Below are 21,599 nucleotides of genomic sequence, written 5' to 3'. Positions count from 1 at the left end.
TTTGGTGGTACCTTTCCTTAATGCAGCCCCTCCCGATAAATGACAGCACGTATGGGTAGGTCAGGTGAAGAGACTGAGGATACGGTCGTGACACTGTGAGGGCAGCAGGCCCAAACCGTGATCACACCAGGAACCCCATGTCCTAAATACTGTGTCGTTGGACGAGCAAATGCATACATTAAAAGACAAATGTCTCAAGTAGCACCCTACTGCTGCTGAAGAACAAAACCAAAACTCCTATGCCTGGTGTGGAAGACCCCAGAGATTCAGGCCACGGGGTCTTTTAGGTCTTGTGTCCCACAGGTTCCTGCATCCTTCTGTTCCAGGCAATTCAATTACGTGGGGTCTCCTATAATAGATGCCCTGGAATTTTCTGGCAACCCACTATACTTTTACCTATACTGGCCCCTCTGCTTAGAACACCCACTCCTCTGTTTTCATGTGTCTCGTCCCTCAACGGTTGGCTGAAATGCCATCTCTGTCTATCAATCCATCCATCAATCAAAGCCCTAACCAACCACACTGATTAAGTGTTTTTAGCTGCCAGGCATTGGGCTTAAATAAACAGGAATGACTAAGACAAGTCTGCAGGCACAGAGAGCCTCTCCGGGTTTGTGTACTTTCTGGTACTTCTCCTATGTTAGTACTTTTTTTTTTATCTTATATTCTTACTTGTGTACTTATGTATAAGATTCTTGAGATTGACAGAGACACATGTGTTTGATTCGTCTGTGTCCTCCTCTTTGTACCCGTGAAGCTCAATATAATGGTGTCTACTGGGTGCTCAATACACATGTGTAGCAAGAGCCAATCCCAGCTCAGCATCATGAAGCCTAAGGTCGTGTCTGCACCATTCACATCTCCTGTCTCCAGTGCCTGGCAAACAGGAAGCACTCGATACATAGGTGACGTGGGAAGATGCATTGAGAGAAAGTTCTCAGTGGCTCCTCTGTTAGGAAGAGTGTTCAGCACTTCATTTGAGGCCAACACAAGACCCGAACTGGAAACGCAGATTTACATATCCACGTGACAAGGAACGACACTGGTGTATGCCAGAGCATGAGAAATCCCTCCTGCGATCAATACTACTCCATTCCCTATGAACCCAAATCGAGAAGATTCTGTTCGAAGCCACATGTTAAAAAAAAACCATTCCAGGATCAACAAAATACCTTTCTCCAAAGAAAGAAGGGTCATTCACACAGCAGCACTAAAGACATTGCCTGGGCTTTTGGTTATTTTCAGCCAGTTCCTTTAACCACATGGTGTCAAAGGTCAAAAGGAATGGGGAGACACAATGCAGGAAACCAGGATGCAGTGACTTTTTTTATAACATAAAAGAAATTTTAAAAGTCATTGCCTGGATCGCCACTCAGCAATAAAAAGGAACACACTATTGACCCATAAAAGAACTTGGATGAATTTCCAGAGAATTATGTTGCATTAAAAAGGCCAATCCCAAAAGGACTCATTTTGGATGATTCCATTTAAATAGACTCCTTGAAATGATAAAATTATAGAAATGGAGAACAGATTAGTAGATGCCAGGGATCGGAAAGGGGGAGTGGGAGGGAGGAGGGAAGGGAGTGTGGTGATAGAGCTGTTCTGTCCCTTGACTGTTGTCACTGTCAATATCCTGGTTGTGATATAGTGTTATGGGTTTTGCAAGATGTTACTATTGGGGGAAAGTGGGCAAAAGATATCGAGGGTGTCTCTTGTTTTCATACAAGTACATGTGAATCTACAATTCCCTCAAAATAAAAAGTTTAATTTTTTCCCAAAGAGTCTTAAAAAAGAAAAGTTGGAAGACTCACACTTTCTGGTTTCAAAACTTATTACAAAGCTACAGTAATCAAAACAGTGTGACACGGGCATAAAGACAGACCTACAGACTAGTGGAACAGAACAGATAGCCCAGAAGGAAACCCTTGCATATCTGGCCAAACGGTTTTTGATAAGGGAGCCAAGACCATTAAATAGGAAAAGGACAGTCTTTTCAACAAATGGTGTTGGGAGAACTGGATATCCACATGGGAAAGAATGAAGTTGGACCTTTACCTTATGCCATATATGAAAATTAACTCAAAATGTATCAAACACCTAAATGTAAGAATTAAAACTATATAACTCTTGGGGCTCCTGGGTGGCCCAGTCGGTTGATTGTCCAACTCTGGGTTTTGGTTCAGCTTGTGATCTCATGGTTGGTGGGATCAAACCCCACGTTGGACTCTGCACTGGGCATGGAGTCTGCTTGAGATTCTCTCTCCCTCTGCCTCTGCACCTCCCCTGCCCTTTCTTTCTCAAAATAAATAAACATCAAAAAAAAAAAAAAAACCCACCAAAAACCTATAAAACTCTTAGAGGAAAATATGGGAGAAAAGCTTCATGACAATGGATTTGGCAATGGTTTCTTGGATGGGACACCGAAAGCACAGATTAAAAAAAAAGAGAGAGATAAACTGGACTTCATCAAAATTAAGAACTTCTGTGCATCAAAGGATACTATCAACAGAGTGAAAAGGCAACCTATGGAATGGGAGAAAATATTTGCAAGTCATGTGTCTGACAAGATGTTGATATCCAGAATATATAAAGAACTCCTATAACTCAATAACAACAACAAAAAACAAGCCACCTGATTAAAAAATGGGCAAAGGACCTGAATAGACGTTTCTCCAAAGAAGATACACAGATGGCCAACAAGCACATTGTAAGATGCTCAACATCACTAATCTTTAGGGAATACAAATCAAAACCACAATGAAATACCACCTTATATCCACTTATAATGGCTACCATTAAAACAACAACAACAACAGTAACACAAAAATAACAAGAGCTGAGAGGATTTGGAGAAATTGGAATGCTTGCACACTGTTGGTGGGAATCTAAAATGGCAGACTACTATGAAAAACTGCATGGCATTCTCCTCCAAAATTAAAAATAGAATTACCTTATGATTCAGCAATTCCCCTTTTGGATATATACCCAGAAGAATTGAAAACAGCCTTCAAGAGATATTTGTACACCTATGTTTATTGCAACATTATTTACAATAGCCAAAAGATAGAGGCAACCCAAGTGTCCATCCACAGATGAATGGAAAAACAAAATGTACTATACACACACAGTGGAATATATTTCAGCCTTAAAAATAAGGAAATTCTGACCCATGCTGATATGGATGAACCTGGAGGACATTATGTTAAATGAAATAAGCCAATGACCAAAAGAAAAATCCTGTATGATTCTGCTTACATGAAGTCCCTAGTGTAATCAAATTCATAGAGAGAGGAAGTAGAATGGTGATTGCCAGGGGCTGGGGGTGGGGGAAGAGAAAACGGGAAGTTGTTTTTTAATGGGTATGAGGTTTCAGTTTTGCAAGATGAAATATGTTCTGGGGATGGTTGGTGGTGATGGTCGCACAACTGTGTGAAGGTATTTAACACTACTGAGCTGTACGCTTAAAAGTGGCAAAGATGGGGGGCGCCTGGGTGGCTCGGTCGGTTAAGCGTCCGACTTCGGCTCAGGTCATGATCTCGCGGTCCATGAGTTCAAGCCCTGCGTCGGGCTCTGTGCTGACAGCTCAGAGCCTGGAGCCTGCTTCAGATTCTGTGTCTCCCTCTCTCTCTGCTCCTCCCTGTTCATGCTCTGTCTTTCTCTGTCTCAAAAATAAATAAACATCAAAAAAAAAAAAAAAGGTGGCAAAGATGTAAACTGTGTTAGGTGTGCTTTACTAAAATCGAAAAAAAAAAAAACCCAACTAAAATGACAACAAAGGATAAATTTAATTTTTTAAAAAAGTCACCGCCTCCTTGATCCTTGATCCAAATACCTGTCACTATGCCTTTGTTTTATAAGCCAATGGTAAGAGACGAGAAGCCCACCCCTTAATAAAACCTCAAAGACTTTTCAAATCTGGAGATATTGGCACACCGAGCCTTTCTAACGCCTTTAATTAACTTCATAATACATCATGATTCACGTTCCCTCTGCCTGTTAGTTATTCACCTGAAGTTACCATCAACTTTTCGGTAGCGATGAAAAATGTGCTACTTATCTATATTGGCACTTGACCTTAAATAACAGCAAATGGATACATCGAAGCCACAGATTAGTCATGAAATAGAAAACCAAGACTTTTTTAGAAAAAGAAATGCTGTTTTTAATTTGTCTGCTCCTGCTAGACCTCCCGATTAACAAGATCGACAACTTACCCTTTCTTGTTTGTCACCACATAGCACATGCTCAATTAACTTCTGTCAACTCACTGAAGCCAGTCATTCTAAGCATGGCCACTATTTTCTGCCCAGAAACGTTTACATGGTCATGTCCTTTTTTTCCCAAACATGTCTGTTGGTGGAACCTGGTGATTTACTATGATGAAAATAAGAGGAATTTCCAAGGAAACTTCATGGAAAATATCTTTCCATGAAAAAAATTCAGGGGGAAATGGGGGGAGATGTGGGTGTGTGTATATATGTATGTACATATGGATGTATGGATATATATATATGGTTGATACATACATATATATGTATACACACACATATGGCAACAACTCTTTGTTTTGGCACTATTAACTCTGGGTTAGATCATCTCTATAACGTAAAGATGGGCAATCTGAATGAGGTTAGTTTGTATACTTTGCGTAGACTCCCCTCACCCCACATAACCCCCAGGAATACAATTGTAATACGTGGTTCGAATCGGAGTCCCCTCAGTGCTATGTGTTATATGCTTCCTTCTAACTCCTCCTGAGTGAGCCACAAAGTCACCTTTAAAATTTCACTCCTCCTGGAACAATATCATTTTTCATAATTATAGAATTTTAATTTCTTTTATGTGAGTGTGCAGCCTTTGATGTATTGAGCCAATTAAGGGAAACTTGGTTAAAAATCAAAAGTAGAAAAGGGAATTTTTGTAGAAAGTCAAACAGGGAATTTTTAAAAGGAACCCAGAGCAGTGAGGAGTTGTTATTGTCATCTAAAGGGGATTTTTTTCCCCCACGATCAGCACAAAACTAGGGTCTGACCTGCAAGCCCGGGTTGGCTCTACTACTCCTATTCTCGGTGAACCTTCCTCCTCCTGCAGTCTTGGATGGTGCCCGTTTCTCGACAGCAACTTGACAGTGTTCCTGAAATGAAGAATATCCCTTCAACATCCAAACAGATGGGAAATTTAGAGTTTGAAACAAACACAAAAGACAGACTGGGACTGGGCGGTCACAAACACTTATTTCTGGTTCAACCTTGTAATACCAAAAATGGCACTTTACCTGGTTTGTCTTGTAATCAGATGGGTCACAAGCTGTGAAGGGGTGGATACACTTTCTCTCACTTTTACACCAAGCACAGTCAGTTCCAATACACGCTGGGCATCTGGCAACACGGAAAACCAACTTAATTCCAAATCTTTAGGAAAATGTTCATGCCCTAGAATTTCCCTCCGTGATGCAGGGTGCAAGCATTTAAAAGAAGAAAGAAGAAGAAAAAAATCCCTGGACAGAGTAGGATGAACCCAGGGGAGGGAGGACAGTCCTTTGAGGATAGAGCACCGACTTTGTGCCCTGCTCTGGGCAGCCCTCAGGGCTGATGGACTGTCATGACACCTTTGGGGGTGTTGCCATGGAAACCTGAAGCCAGGGTCACCCGCTGTGCTGGTGGATAACAGGAACCCACTGGCTCTGTTTCTGAATCCAGTTCTGCTATTTGTCTGCCCTCAGGTAAGTTTCCCCTCTGGAGACTCACCTTCCCCGCCCTGCCCTCACTCCCTAGAGCTGTAACTAACACCCCCACTGCCTGGAAGGTGCGAGACCAAAAGTGTCACCTGGCAAGCGGAGGGAATAGGGTGCCAGTGTTGGCTTTTTAACCAAATTAAGGAAGAACTGTGTCTACTCATCAAATAATCTATCATGTGAGGATAACAGTAGAGGACTTGAAAAGCATGTTGTAGAAAATCAGAGTTGAAGGAACAATAAAAACAGACTCTGAGGTTGGTCTGGAAACACAGCCATGGGAGGCCAGGGGAAGACTTGGCCTGGGACAGTGAGAGGGCCAGTGTAGGGAGAGGAGACACAATTCATATTTCACAGATTCTTCAAGAAATGTCAAAGCATTCGGAGCTTCTGACCTATAGAAACTGCAGACTCATGGGAGTGTTTATCCAGGCACCTAAGTGAGCTAGAAGCAGGCTTGTGATTTGCATTCCCATCGCGGCCCCTTAGGTGCGAGTATACTAAGTGTAATGTACTAAGTGTTGTACTAAGGGACCAGGTACTCAAGGAAAGGGCACACTCACCCTCTGGGGAGCTGTGGGTCTGAGGTCTGGTTCTTAATTACCTAACTGTGGGCCCCAGGGCAAGTCACTTCCTTCCGCCTGGCCTCTACACTGGGGATGGGGGACCCGCTTTACGTTTCAACTCTCTTTGAACGATACATTTTTTTGTTAACTCTCCCCCTCTTTTCCTATTTTCACAGACTTCTGAGGCTTTCTGTATCAAGTTTGCTCCCCCCCACCCCCGCTATATTCATTCAGTTTATTTGTTAGAAACAACTGAACTCAGTCCCTCTTTCAGAGTACCCCAGGGTAAAGATGAGGTCCAGAGGCCCCTGTTTGGATAGCTGTAGAGTGGCCCTCCAACCCAGTTTTGAGTCTGAGTTCATTTTCCCCACGGCAACAGTGGTTCCCAGGCCAAAAGAAACATTCAATACCCACATAGTTGGTCAATCAAACCACTGAACGAGCTATAGAATCACTAATAACACAGCTTCCCGTTGTTTCCATGGGAACCTCCATCCCACCTTTCAACTGGAAAATCATGCATCTGAGAAACACATTTCCTCCCTGTCTTGTCTCTGCTTGAGAAGCAAGGAGTGAGGCGTGGCCCTAAATCAGGGGAGGTACACAGCCCAACAGGGCAAAAGGTGGCATAAAAAAGTGGGGGAACAGAGCTAACATGTTCTTTTTAATTTTAAATGTTTTATTTATTTTTGAGAGTGAGCAAGCGAGGGGGGAAGGGACAGAGATCACGACCCGACTGAAGTTAGATGCTCAATGGACTGAGCCACCCAGGTGCCCCAAACATGTTCTTTCGATGAAAGAGAGTTCATCTTGACCTTCTCCTTGATGATTTCCCTGGTCTCATGCTCACACCCTCTCCCCTGACTCAAATTCCCAAAGCCATTCGGCTCAGGGGGGAACATAGCACCCCTTCTGCTGTATTTTCTTCAGAGTGCCTGTCCGTCTGGGGAAAACGCATTTCCCTGTTGGTAGCAACACTTAAGCACAGTTGTTTGCTCCTTAGCTGCTTCACCTTACTTATTAGGACTTGAACGAGCCGGCTTATTAGCTCAGGGGCCCTCCGATCTCCCCCTTCTATCTCCCATCAGGCCATGCTCCAAAAGGCACTTTAGAAAGTTCTACTCCGCAAAAGAGTTCTTTAGGAAATGGAGGCGTAAAGCATATAAATAAATTAAAACCAATGAGAGAATACTTAAATTTCAAATAAAATCTTACTCTCTGAATGATGAGCAGTTGGTAAAGTTGAATCTTTTTGATAAATGCCAAGAACCGGAGGAGAACGTCACGTTGACAGCTAAAACATCTGGAGCAAAGGGGGAAAAAAAATGTCAATTATGGTGGCGTCCCGCTATCGTCAAGCAAAGCTGTAAATGCAAAAAATAAATATTTTTGCCTCCTTTGCATAGAGGGTGGGGGGGGGTGCCAGCTGTTTGCTAACATTTCAATCAGTATGTGGTTCCTTCCCGTGGGCCATTCACGTCAGGCAGCCCAAGCGCACAGCACAAGCCTCCAAACAGACCCGGGCCCACCTTGTGTTCCAAGCCTCCCACGGATAATCACTAGGAAAAAAAGCCATTTTACAGCCCATTTACATCTCATACTCTCCCCGGGATCACTATCTCAGCCTGCAATTGGCCACAGCATAAGAATAAAACAAGTCACCAAGCAAGAACTGCCTAGAACACGATAACCAGAAATGTTAGAGAGCAAATCCTGTACCTTCAGCAAAATCCACGCTACCAACCTTTGCCTAACAAACCCTAAGCGTGGTTCCCATGGGCTGGGATCCATGATCCGCTTGGAGTCAACTGTTACCAAATCAACCATCAGAGTTGTCTTATTTGCTTTTGAAAACGTACTCATTGGCTAGAACACCCTCAAGAGGATAGAGAAACAAGAAAGATAAAAACCGTGCTGAATCAGCATTAGAGAAACGTCCTATTTCCTGTAGGTCTTTAACTTACATATTCTATCCAAGGTGGTTCCCAAACCCAGCTGTGTATCAGAATCACTTGAGAAATTGATGAAAATAGAGATTCCAGAGCCACGCTTCTAGAGGTTCTGATGTAACACACCTGGGGAGTACCTGGGACTCTGTGGTTGGCAATGTTCCCCATGACATGATCGGTAGACAGCCAGGTTTGGGTGCCGCAGCCTGGACAGCACCTCTCAAAGCCTACTGCACCCAAGCACAGTGCTCAGTGAGGTTTTCGCTGTCCTCCATCTTGGGACAATATCATCTTCCTTTTATGAGTTAATGGAGACCAAGGACGATACTTTAAAAATGAAGGCTTTCCTTGATAAAATAAGAAGTGGCCTAAGTTTGTTGGCATCCTTACTTTCCTTACTGAAATTTTATTAGTGTGTGATTCCCAAAGTCTGGGAAGATACTTCTCTACGGCAGTAAAATTCATGCTAAAAGCCAGGATGCCACATCGAATTCTGCTCACATTAAGTGATTACATGTGAAGTGTGATAACCCTCTGTTGTAAAGACAAGGAGGTTTGGAGGGTTGGCATGACCTCTCAGCAAGAGCATTTGCACAGCCACTTGTAAATGTTAGTAGAATGGACATATGGACAGTAAGCCTGAGAGACTCCCAGCGAAAATACGTTCCAGTGTTCAATGATGAACACCAGGAAAAGTTGTAATTTTCTTCGTGTCAGCTACACACAAAACACTACTGGGAAATATCAGAAGGAAACTAATATATTTGATCTCTGCTCTGGTAGCATTTACAGTTATTCAGGAAGACATAGAGTGAATTAGGTGAAAAAAAAAAAAAACCCAACAATGATAGGACAGACAAGGAAACATCCCGTGAGAGTGGTCTGAGTTCCATGCAGCACCTGGCTACCAAGACGGGGGTGACTGTGGGGACCTCAGAGGGTGCCAGAAATACCGTGGATTGTTATGAAGGAGGTGACATTCCCTCCCATGTTTCAAAGCAGAAGGGCAATAGGATTTGATGAAAGGGGTGAGGGCAGAGACAGAGGTTTGGCAATGACCACTGACCGGCTGAGCGCAAGAGGTGGGAAGTGAGTTTGTTTGCCGGCTCAGAACATGCAAGGCATTCAAAGAAAAGGGCGGGCAAAGGTCGAGTGCGACTGATGGAGGCCCTAAAAGCAACCAACTTAGCTTTACCGGGTGATCTCCGATACTTGGAAAGCAGATTTTACACATGAGCAAGAGCTGCATTTTAATGAGCAAAATTAACTAGAAGCGTATCACAAAGGCTGCACAGTGTAAACAAAGAAAAGTGGAGAATTGGAATCATTTTCCAAGCAATTCAATCCCAAACCAGCACCATGAGCCCAGTGGCTGAGATTTGTAAGCTTGGGTCTCTGGTCTGGCACACTAAACTCCCTTTGGAGGGATTGGGGATTAACTGAGTGACACCAGCTCTTCTCTCCACTGTGATGTTCACCCATTTTAGGAGACCTGCACCAATAACGTGACCTTACTTCTAGTGTTTCTTGCCCACAGGGATTCGTGAATCCTCAGTGTGTCCACTTTAGCCCCCCACCATCTCTGGAATGTACCAATTTCTCTACACCCCGCTTGACTCTGTGCCAGCCCTCACTGTCACCCTCACCCGGATCACTGCAACAGCTTTTCTTCTATCTGCTTTTTCAGAACCCTCTCCTTCCCTCCTCCAGCCATCCTCCACTTTGGCCATCCATTTTAATTTTTTAATTTTTTTTTTTTTGAGAGAGAGAGAGAGAGAGATCGAGAGAGAGAGAGAGAGAGAGATCGAGCACACAAGCAGGGGAGGGGCAGAGAGAGAGGGAGACAGAGAATCCCAAGCAGGCTCCGCACTCTGAGCACAGAGCCCAACACGGGGCTCAATCTCCCAAACCATAAGATCATAACCTGAGCCAAAATCAAGAGCTGGACACTTAACCAATTGAGCCATCCAGGCGCCCTGGGATCCATTTTCTATCACTCTGCTCTCTACCTCTCCCTACCCCATTTGCCTTAACCATATAGAGCCTCTTTTGGCTCCTCAAACAAAGCCTTTTCTCTCTTTCTAACCATCACACTAGTTGGTCTCTGCCTGGAATACTCTTCCCCCTTTCCTTTGGCTCAACTCTACTCATCTTCCAGGAAGCTTTCCTTGTCCCCTCAGCGACCCTCCAGGTTCAGTTAGGTGCCCTTTTCCTGTGCTTCCCATGGTTCTGTACATCCCCTGCATTTACACACTACGCTGTAATGAGCCCTTTGTCTGTCTTTACTCCAATAGGCTACAAATACTGTGAGTAAGGGCCACGTCTATCTTGTTCGGTCACTGTATCCCTGGCACCCAGCACAGTGCCCGACGCATCGTAGATATTCAATAAATACTTCCTTTCTGCATGAATGCAATCATCTTAAGATGATAGAACATTGGTTGTTCTCTTTTCTCATCTCACCAAGGGCATTCCCAGCCTCTCAGATCTCTGAATTATCTGAACCATTTGGGTAGGGTCAGTCCAATGGTCTCCAGCTTCTCCACTCTCCCATCCAGCATACCCTGCTCTGTCATTCTCCAGTCACACGTCAGAGTGGGATCCTGGAATCATGGGATGAGGTAGGGCAGAGGTGAGCAAAACCGAGGGGAGAGCAGGAGGTAAGCAGACAGCAAGTCTTCTAAAGGGTGGGAATATATAAATCCCCTGACATTCAACTTGCTTCCTGGGCAATCTGAACTCAGGAGGTTCTCTTGCCTTCCTCACTTTCAAACAAAAAAAGAGCAGGGTCCACTTACCTTTGTAGGTTGCTCTGGTGGGCATGTTGCAGGTACAGACCCTGCCCGGCGGACTTCTACCCTTGCAGAGCTCCCTGCCCGTGTCCAAGTTCTTCACCACGCACTTCCACTCCGACCGTTTCGGAGGGAGGCTTCCGACCACAGTCACTGTAGTCTGTGTGGGGAAGAAGATAATTCAGGAACCACGTCATTGTTCTTGTTCCCTCTCCATCCATCCTAGAGCTTCAAGTGAACTCGCCCTCTGACATGCCAGAGAAAGAGAATCTCTCAGCGGATGTAAAGAAAGAGACGCTTTATCGACTATTTGATTTGCCCTTTAGTGAATCACATATTCATATTCTTGGACCACTTTTTGGCTCTGTGTATATTTTTCTTATCATTTTTAAGAGCTCTCTGTATAGTATAAGATATTAATCCTTATCTGTCTTATTTCTGACACATGTTTTCTCCTAATCTACTGTTTGTCTTGCAACTTGTATGTGTGGTATCTTTTACTCCACATGACATGTTTTTATGTAATCAAAGCAGCGTTTTTGTCTTGGTTATAAAGTTATTCTCAAATTTTAGCTTGTAGACAAATATGAAATTGTTTCGCCATCTTTGTTTTGTTTGTTAAACTTATATATGTAATCTATCTGGAATTTATTTTTGTATATAGTATGAGGTAAGGGTCCAAACTTTATTTTCATCCAGATGGTTAATCAGCTATGTCATAACCATTTACTTAAAAAAAATACCCTCCTTTTCCCACTGAACTGAAATACCACTTCTGTCATATATTAAATTACCCTATATCTGGAATCTATTTCTGAATTCTGCTCTGTTTCAACTATCTATTGATTTACTTCTATTACAATGTCAAGCTTTTACTACTGTGACTTTAAATATATTTAACATCAGAAAAGGCAAACCTTTACTTATTTAGCTTTAATTTCCCAATTTCCTTAGCATCTCCTAGACATTATTCTTCCACAGAAACTTTAAGATTATTTTATTCAAATGGGGTGAGGAGCTTATGAGTTTAACTGGAATTGTACTAACCACATGCATCAATTTCGGGAGGTCTTATGTATTTGTGGTATTAAGTAGTCCCATACAACACATGATTTTTTGTTTTTTTAATTTGCTTCTGTTTGGTCCAGGGTTTATTTAAGAGAATATCTTGATTTCCCAGGGACTAAGTTACATTTTTCATTTCTTTATTTCTTCCTGGTAATGTTACTATAGTTAAAGAAGGTGGTCTACGAAATCTACTTTTATTTTTATTTAAAAAAATTTTTTTTAATGTTTATTTATTTTTGAGACAGAGAGAGACATAGCATGAACAGGGGAGGGTCAGAGAGAGAGGGAGACACAGAATCTGAAACAGGCTCTGGGCTCCGAGCTGTCAGCACAGAGCCTGACGCGGGGCTCGAACTCACGGTACGCGAGATCATGACCTGGGCTGAAGTCGGATGCTCAACCGACTGAGCCACCCAGGCGCCCCCGAAATCTACTTTTAACACTAAGGTTTTATTTGTGATCAAACATATGATTAAAGTTTTGGGGCGGGAGGCTGTGTGTGTGTGTGCACACAAATGGACACAAAAAGAAAATCTTGAAATTTCCCCTAAAGCAACTTTTTCCCAAATGAATTATCTAAAGAAACAAGGCAGCCAGTTCTCATGTTGAAACAGGAAAATCATCCCACCACAAGAAAGACAATACTAATTACACGATGTGATAGAGGTGTTAATGTTATGGTGGTAATTATATGGCGATACATCAATGTATCAAACCAACCCGTTGTACATCTTAAACTTACACGATGTCGCATGCGATTATATTTCAGTTAAAAAAAAAAGAAAATGAAGGTCAGAAAAAAAAGGAAATTAAAGGAATCAATAGGCCAATGGTGGACCCCTTTTGCGTCAGGTGCAGGAAAGGGATCTGGTGGAAAGGTGAGCTAGCTAAGCATTAGGAAGACGGGAGCAGAGGAATTGGAAACCCTACTGCCTACCACGAAGAGCTACACTTCCGGACAGCCTGGGAGATGTCCATCTTCTGTTATACTTCTGACCTTCACCCAGACTTTCCATACGGTCAGCTCAAACTCTGCTGTCTTGTCTTCAAATAAGCTTGCTATGTCTGTTTTAGTCCTGGGGTCACTGCCATCTTGCTATTTTCAAAACATTCTGTTTCTCAGCCATACAGTCTTGCTGGAGAAGGCAAGTTCTTATGAACCAGCTTCAACTGAACTAAAGTCCAACTACCTCTAGCAGACCTGAGCACGGGGACGAACTCCAATCCACTCCCACTAGCTCACCTGTAGCAAATGGCTGAGCTCTTATTCATGGTGCCTTCTTCAGCCCAGCATTTATATCCGCTCACATATCTTAGCATACGGTCACATCACCTACTATCCTGTATACATATAGGCCTTAAATTCATTTAATTGCTCAAACACTACAACAGAATCAGAATTTTTTTTGAAATCAGTTTCTCACCAGATTTAAAATTTCACATTTCCTTCCAGTTCTCACATAGTTTTTAGGTAACAGTAATCATCGCCTTTATTTATTCCATATTTATCAAGCTCTTAACATGTGCTGAATGTTGCATGTGGTGTTGAATACTTTAGTGAACCAAACAGCTATAGTCCCTGCCCTCAAAGAGCTTATAGTCTAGCAGAAATGTGGCTTCAGAAACCAGAGGGCCACAGGGTATGAAGAGATCATCAACAGACGATAGAAGCCCGGACCAAGATGGTACAGTGGAGACGGAAACCAATGACTGATTCAAGATATCCTTTAGAAGTCGCGTGGGGCAGGACTGGAATTAGAGCATGTGGATAGGGAGGATTTTGGTTAGAAAAATGGAGGGGAGTACCCTGTACTGAAATGGAACACACAAAGGCAGGGGCAGACTTTGGGTGGAAAGTGTAAGCTTTCAATTTTGGATGTGTTTAGTTCAAGATACTTGTATAATGATGAAGAGGTGTGTCAAGTTAGATATGGGCCTGAAGCTCAGAGGAGCAATCTGGGCTAAAGATAAAGGAGACAAGAACATAGAGATGATATATAAAGCCATGGGAATGGATAAAATTATCTACAGACAAAGTATAGAGCTAAAGACAGGAACAACCCAAATGGGGTCTGAACTCCACTATTTAGAGTTAGGGAGAGAAGAAGCCAGCAAGGGAGGCTGAGGCATGGCCAGAGAGAAGGAAGAGAGCATGGATAGGGTATGCCGTGTGTGTGGGGGGGGGGAGCGGGGGGGTGGTGGCAATGGAAGTGGGCATTTCAAGAACGCAACCAACAGGCCAAGTAAGATGATGACTTACAGCGTCTACCGAATGGCTACAAGCAGTTCACTGGTGACCCCAGCAGGAACAGTCTCAGGGGAATATTGGAACAGAAGCCAGGTTGGAGTTGATCTTGAAAATAGCAAGTTTTTTCAAATGTAGTGAAAGAAGAGGACAGTCAGGGAGGTGAAGGTATTTTTGTGTGAGTGCGGGTTCCAGGCAAGTACAGAGAAATAGCTGATGCCTTGGCTTAATAAAGCCAACTTGGGAATCCTTACCAGGCGGACAGCTCCTTCTCCAGAAAAGCTGGATAAAGAGGGAAGGAAGACACAAAGAGTCAGATGAGACAGAAAGTTTGAATGTCAATTAGCTAGTAATGTCCATGGGGCCAGGGAGCTCACTGCATTCTAGCAGGTTAACAGACCTTATTTTATTTAACCACTCCCCCTACTGCCAAAGAGATCGGTTCTTTCCAGGTTTCTCAGTCTACAAAAGCTACCGCAATGGCCTCTGCATTCTTTTGGTTTTCCTTCTTTCAAGTTACTTCTTCAGAATTTGAAGACTGGAATTAGTGCTTCAAGCAGAATGAATATATTTATGCCTTTGGAAACATCACAGCAAATTGCTCTCCAAAAAGGCTGTGCTAATTGGCATGGCCAACACTAGGTGTTAGCATATCTTATCATTTTAATTTGTATTTATTTGATAACTAGTGAGGTTGAACATATTTCCTTAACTATGCCTAACTCCCTAAACCTCCTCTTGTGAGAATATATGCTTCTTTCTGCCCACTTTTTTGGTGTCTTGGAGTTTTTTTTTAACTTCTCCTAGCTTTAATATCTTACAATTAATATTTTGCCTATTGCAAATGTTTTCCTGAAGTGTGTGCGTTAGTTATCTTTTTTATTGTATGGGTTTTTTTTAAATGTCAAGTATATGAATATTTTTCTTTTGTTATTACATACTACATTGCTTCAGAGCTAAGAAAATTTTATTTCCAATTATCAGGTACTCCATTCTACTTTCTGGGTTTTTTTTGTTTTGGCTTTTTATGTGGATTTCTTAGTTTAAATTTTACTTTTGTATTTAATTTAAAATGTGAATTATGTTTCCATATTTGAAGTCTATTATTTTAGTGCCTTTTGGGAAAAGTTCTTTTATTTCCTCTTATTTTATGATACCTGATCTTTACAATTTTTACATTTATTTCTGAGCTTTCTTGTCTATTCCTAGGATCTCCAGTCCTTTTTTTTTTAAAGATTTTTTTTTTAATTAGAGAGAGAGAGAGCACACAAGAGCAGGGGGAAGGGGCGGTGGGGGGGGAGAGAGAGAGAAAAAGAGAGGGAGGGAGGGAGAATCTCAAGCAGGATCCACGCTCAGCGCAGAGCCCAACATGGGTCTTGATCCCATGACCCTGGGATCATGACCTACGCTGAAATCAAGAGTTGGACACTCAACCGAGTCACCCAGGTGCCCCTGTATTCCTACTTTTAAACAGAATCATGGGTTGAGTTATTATTGCTATGTATATGTTTATAATCATATGGAAATGATCTAGCTTAAATAAATTTCTGTGTTTTCAAAATACATTTTGGATATTCTTGACCAGTTCATATTATTTCAGTTGACTTTTATATTACTTTTAAGAAAAAGTCTATTCAAATCTTCACTGGGATTACATGAAATCTAGAAACTAGGTTGAGGAAGAAATGACGTTTATGATAACTTCCTGCCCAGCAACATAGTATGTGTCTGGATATATTCAGGATGCTTGTTGTATCTTCCAAGAGAATGCTTTGTGTTTTTGTTTTACTTATGCTTATGTTTTTAATTGATGAAGTTAGTCATGAGTTATCAATAGCCTTGATAGACCACTGTCCCACTATCTAATTATTATTAGAAAGAATTGCTTAGGGGGCACCTGGGTGGCTCAGTTGGTTAAGTGCCTGATTCTTGATTTCAGCTCATGATCTCCTGGTTCGTGGGACTGAGCCCCCACATCAGGCTCTGTGCTGACAGCGTGCAGCCTGCTTGGGATCCTCTCTCTCTCCCCCACTCATGAGCATACACACACACTCTCTCTCAAACTGAATAAAAAAAAAACATTAAAAAAAAAAGAAATTGAGGCAAGCTGTTGCATAGCCCAAATTGCTATTTTTTGGTAGTTGTCTTTAACATGTATCTCCTAGTAAAAGTGATTTTAAAATACAGGGTATATACCTCACTCTTTCAGTTGATGGCTGAGTATTCTGGTTGTTTTTAATGAATGAGACCTTTTACTAATGGACACTAACTCTTTTACCTCGTGTACAGTAATCGATAGTTGAATGTTTATCGAACATTTGGCACTTTTATTTTACTTTCGTTTGAATCATTTTAAAAGCTACTCTGTTTAGGTTTCAAAGCTACACAACCACGGAAGATGAGCACATGGTGATATTTTTTATCTGCTCCGGTCCCATAGTTATTTCTATTACTTATTTCTTGTATTGCTGCACTAGACGCAACTTTGCACATGATGTTGGTTTTACCAGTGACAGTGGAACTCCTTGTTTTCGTTCTGCTTTGTAAAAGAATGTTTCCAGTGTCTCTCCTTTAGGAATCCTACTGCTGGTGGGAAATGCTTGCATGTCTATATATTTTCTGTTTTTATTAGTACAAGCTGTTTTTACTGAACGTTAAAATCTCTTTATAGGTATACGACTAGTTTTACATAATGCAAAAATGGGATGTCATACGTGCTTGTTTGTGTTTGTGTATGTGAGAATTTCATTTTTTCCCCCCTACTTGTCTTGGCCTTCCCTCTCCACCACATCATCTGTCATGCCATCAGGAGAGCCCATGTTCACGACCTAGTAAGAATTCTTTTGTATTTTTCTCCATGCTCAAATAATCACATAGAGACATAAACATATATAGATTATGCTATATCAATAGCATATCATATATGCTATATACATCAATAGCATATATTGAGTTTGTGATCAATACAAGATCATGCTACACATACTTTTCTGCATCTTGCTGTTTTTGCTCAACAAAACCTCACGAAATCCCTCCAAGCCAACTGGAATTGCTCCAATTATTTCTTGTTAATGCCGATTCTGTAATGAGGATGAGGATATACAGTCTTCTAATTGTTTTGTGTAAAGAGATGATGCTTCTTGGAAGCAGAGGCTCTGCATTATATCGGGGTCTTTCTGTACTCAGAACGTTAGTAGAATGTTACAAAGGCATATGATGGGCAGCTAGCAAACACTCTTTGACTTGAGCTATGGACTGACGTCTCTGTAGATAAGGATCGGGGTATTATTTAAATTAACAAAGGTCTGGGACTTTCATGTAAGTCACAGATGACTGTGACGATAGGACACATTTTGAAATAATATGACTAAGAGATGGCATCACACATCTTATCAACGTTATTAAAATAATCAGTCCAAAGTTGGTTTCAATGACGAACTTTACTCAGATTACTAAATTCTTATCTCCTTTACCTTGAGAGTGATGGTAGCTGGAGAGCGAGGTAATGGTTGTGTGGGAAGGCTCTAGAGGGATTTGGGTAAACCATAGTGGGACTCAGGGTAGAGAAGAAAGCACTAGTGGTTGTTTGGGTGGTAAACATTTTTTGTGATGTTCCAAACTAGGTAGAAATGGCGATTAAGTTATACCAGGGAACCCAAAGATAGGTAAGCAAATTATGCAAGCAGCATTTTTTATTTAATGAACAAGTTGCTTTCCCTTACTACATTTAGCTGAAGTTATCACCCTTAAAATTTTCAAAATGATAAAAAAAAAATCTTGGGTAATCTTTTTTTTTTTAAATGTGTGTTTATTTTGAGAGAGACAGAGAGTGTGCTTGTGTGAACGGGGTAGGGGTAGAGAGAGAGAGAGAGAGGGAAAGACAGAGTCCCAAGCAGGCTCTGTGCTATCAGTGTGGAGCCCAACATGGGGCTCGATCTCACACCCGTGAGATCATGACCTGAGCCAAAATCAAGAGTCGGACACCTAACTGAAAAGCCACCCAGGCACCCCAAATCTTGGGTGATCTTAACCATTTATCAGAGTCCTGGGTATATTCAAAGATCATGGCATACATAAATATTTTTTATCATTCTCTATCAGCACCCAAGTTAGCTATTTTTCGGACTGCTAAGAGAAATAAAAATTTGACCACACCTATGCTGAGATGCCTAAGCATCTTTTGCACACAGTTTTTTCACTCTGACTCAGGGCTGGTGGAGGTTTGGATGAAGGCTTTCCAAGTTCTTTTTTCACTGCCCCCCACCCACCTGCTGGAAGACAATAGAAAGTGACAACAGCCAAATACCTTTAAATCTGTGAGTTCTGATCAGTTATGACTTGAAAGCTTTATTCTTTTATTATTTATCACTCATTAAATGCTCTGGCTCTCCTTTATTAAATGTTAAATCATCTTAAGTGGTATGGTTCTTGCTATTTGAAATGGCAAAGTGTACAGGAAAAGAGAAAGTGGCCCATTTCCTTGTTAATGTGGCATTCAAATAAAACAGAGTGAGCTCAACAGACAGGTCAACGGACTGCTGATGGGGATTCTGTACAATTATTCATAATTCAAGAACTATAATTAGGGAGAAAATGTCTCCTTATAGCACCACTGAGATTACAAGGCAGGAATTCCATTTTCCCATAGGGTATGGATGGCTGTGAATCAGAAAATGCTTGAATATGCCCCTCATTGCTTCCTTTCTCTCATCCGGTGACAGGACTGAAGAGCTGCCCATGGCAGCATGGCCATAACAAGAGCCCACTGGCTTTCCAGGGGACCCCACTTGCAATTTTCCTTGCCCGTATTGGTTTCTCGCTCTCTCGACCGATACCGCTCATATAGCCATGCACATAAGCTAGCGATCAGGAGAAGCCTGAGCAAATTAGGAAAAGGACCATAAAACAAAACTCTACACTTAAGTCACATTTAAGGAATCTTGTTGACCATGAATTGGAACTTTTTTCTTCTTCTTTTTGTTTTAATCAGTATATTTTTCTACCACAATGATAGTCCACCTTTTCTTGAGATTCAGCTAATGAGGGTCATCTTCAGCTCTGCAAGATGACAAACTCCACGAGGGTAGGCTCACGCTATGTCTTGTTCTCCGCTATTTCCCTAGCACCTTGCAGTGTGTATGGTATCTGCTGGGCCCTCAGTGTTAGTTAACGAAACGAATGGGCTCCCTTACTTCGGCTTACTTAACACTCGTGGGTATTGCACACACAGCAGGAAGCGAGCATTAGTTGTACAAAGTGAGACAACAGAGACAAATGAAAGTCTTTCCTCTTACCTTATCTTCACTGCTTCGAAATAGGTTAATTTGAGGGCACTTGTTAGCTCCGGATGAAATATCCAGCCAGTTTTCATAGTTGTCTAAAGGTACACAATCTTCTTTGAAGGTACACCTATCAGAAAAAGCAAAAGGCAACAAAACAGCAACCCCACACATGCATTAGTTCAAAGTTTCTCATACTTGGTTTCAGTGCAGAACGCCAGGCTTTGTGGAGAGGACTATCGATTTCGAGTGAGAATAGGAACATGATGCTAAAACCATGAAAAGCAACAGGCCAACAGCAGAGCGTTTTTCCATCATGTCTATGAGCAGGGAACAACACATTGAAATGTAGACAACACGTTGAACTTAGACTCCCGAGGCACCTCTCACGATGACATCGCCAAATACATCCAAAGCATATCCTCTCGCGGATTCTAAAATTAAAGAGCTCCCTTCCAGAAAAACCTTGCAAAGCACAGCCCAAGAAGGGGTTTACAGATCATATAAATTTTAGGTTTGTGATTTGTTCCCAGAATATCAACCTACCGTGCAAATTTTTATTACAAAAATAATAAAGCTAGCTTGTGCTTTGTTGTATGATAATTAAATATAAATATTTCAAGGGCAGAGTCCTCCCAAGAATGTGATAAGCCATTCCATAACCATCTGCTACATGACATTTATTTAGACAGAAACCCAATTATATCAAAAGATATGGGTGCAACACTTTCCAGGGCCACTGTCTCAAGTCTGTCAGCTCACAGGAAGCCCCAGATAAATCTTAAGCTGTAGCCAGGGCCAACTCCTTTGATATACATGACCAAGAGCTGAGGGGTGAGACCGGTCCTTTGCTCGATGTCTTAGTCACTCTAGGTCATGCTAACTTGGGAACTCCTATCTCACCAGAAGGGCCGCCAACCAGACGAAAAGAATGAACACCAAGTGTCATGTTAGTCTCAAAGGTGCTGAATTCCACAAACATTCCACTGAATACCATCCAGGCGAGACTAAGACATCTCTGTTATCTAAGCCTCCCCAAGGCCTCAGGTTAAAATGAAGGGGCAGGGGAGAACCAGTGTCAGTAAGTTTGAAAAGAAATGGAAAATTCATGAATCATGAGATCGAAAAGCAACCAAATGATAACCACATTCATCTGTGGGGAGTCCCTGAAAGGACCGGAGTGCAGTGGGGTGTGGTCCCCCAAAAGGTATGTGACTTCACAAGCATTTCAATTCTCCTTCTTCCTCTTCTCTCCTTTTTTAATTCGTAAGAATTTAGGCCCCACGGTTTCGTCTTTGAGCTCTGCGCTAATTTGAATATGACAAAAATAGAACAGGAAGCCAGCGAGTTTCATTAAACATCATCCTCAAGCACAATGCTTTGAGCAAGTATTGGGGAACCCTGTTTGCTAAGAGCCCACTGGTGTCCAAACTCCCCTACATCCGTGGCAGTTCCTTCTCCAACACCCTGACCGTGGGGATTTTCAACAGCGGTTCTCCTCAGCTATAAATTTATCCGACCCTTGATGGCTAGCTCATCCGTCACGGACATTAAGTTCAAATTCAACGGCCTGTCGGTGTCACGGGGCGTTTGCCACAGAGGGACAAGTATGGCTGGACTGAAAAACAGAATGATGAGGCTGGTTTCTCTATTTTGTATTTGAGAGAGATTAGGACTGCCAAAAACTACCTGCCTCTCAGGGGCACTCCAGTTTGTATAAGGCGCTTCCTCTGTCTCTAAGAACAACAAAAACAAAAAGCCAGTTCTAGAGAGACCGGAGTACAAATATTGTCGTAGGCTCTTAATGCTGCCTGGAAGTCAAGGCCCAAGGCTGCCAAAAAAACAAGTGTAAAATATTTCATACAAATAGTGCTGCGATTTGCCAATTTGTAGGCACAACACAGTGGTGCCACTGAGTTATCACTCCCTTTGCTGAACTCCTATAGCGTTTCTTGTCGGAGCC

General features: G+C 42.1%; 1 protein-coding gene across 1 annotated transcript in view; it reads right to left on the bottom strand.

Moving 5' to 3' along the window:
* PLXNC1 (plexin C1) overlaps positions 1-21,599 on the bottom strand; it is a 149,021-nt gene that overhangs the window by 70,225 nt on the left and 57,197 nt on the right. Inside the window, exons 5-9 of the mRNA XM_030323379.1 lie at positions 19,652-19,766; positions 11,051-11,204; positions 7,519-7,606; positions 5,279-5,381; positions 5,036-5,137 (exon numbers count right to left, since the gene is read on the bottom strand). Of these exons, the coding sequence (XP_030179239.1) occupies positions 5,036-5,137; positions 5,279-5,381; positions 7,519-7,606; positions 11,051-11,204; positions 19,652-19,766 (562 nt within the window). The remainder of the gene's footprint in view (positions 1-5,035; positions 5,138-5,278; positions 5,382-7,518; positions 7,607-11,050; positions 11,205-19,651; positions 19,767-21,599) is intronic.

The sequence above is a fragment of the Lynx canadensis genome, chromosome B4 (assembly GCF_007474595.2).
Source record: "Lynx canadensis isolate LIC74 chromosome B4, mLynCan4.pri.v2, whole genome shotgun sequence".
Classification (NCBI taxonomy): Eukaryota; Metazoa; Chordata; class Mammalia; order Carnivora; family Felidae; genus Lynx; species Lynx canadensis.
The sequence above is the reverse complement of the archived record's forward strand: the minus strand, read 5'-3'. Positions and strand labels throughout refer to the sequence as shown.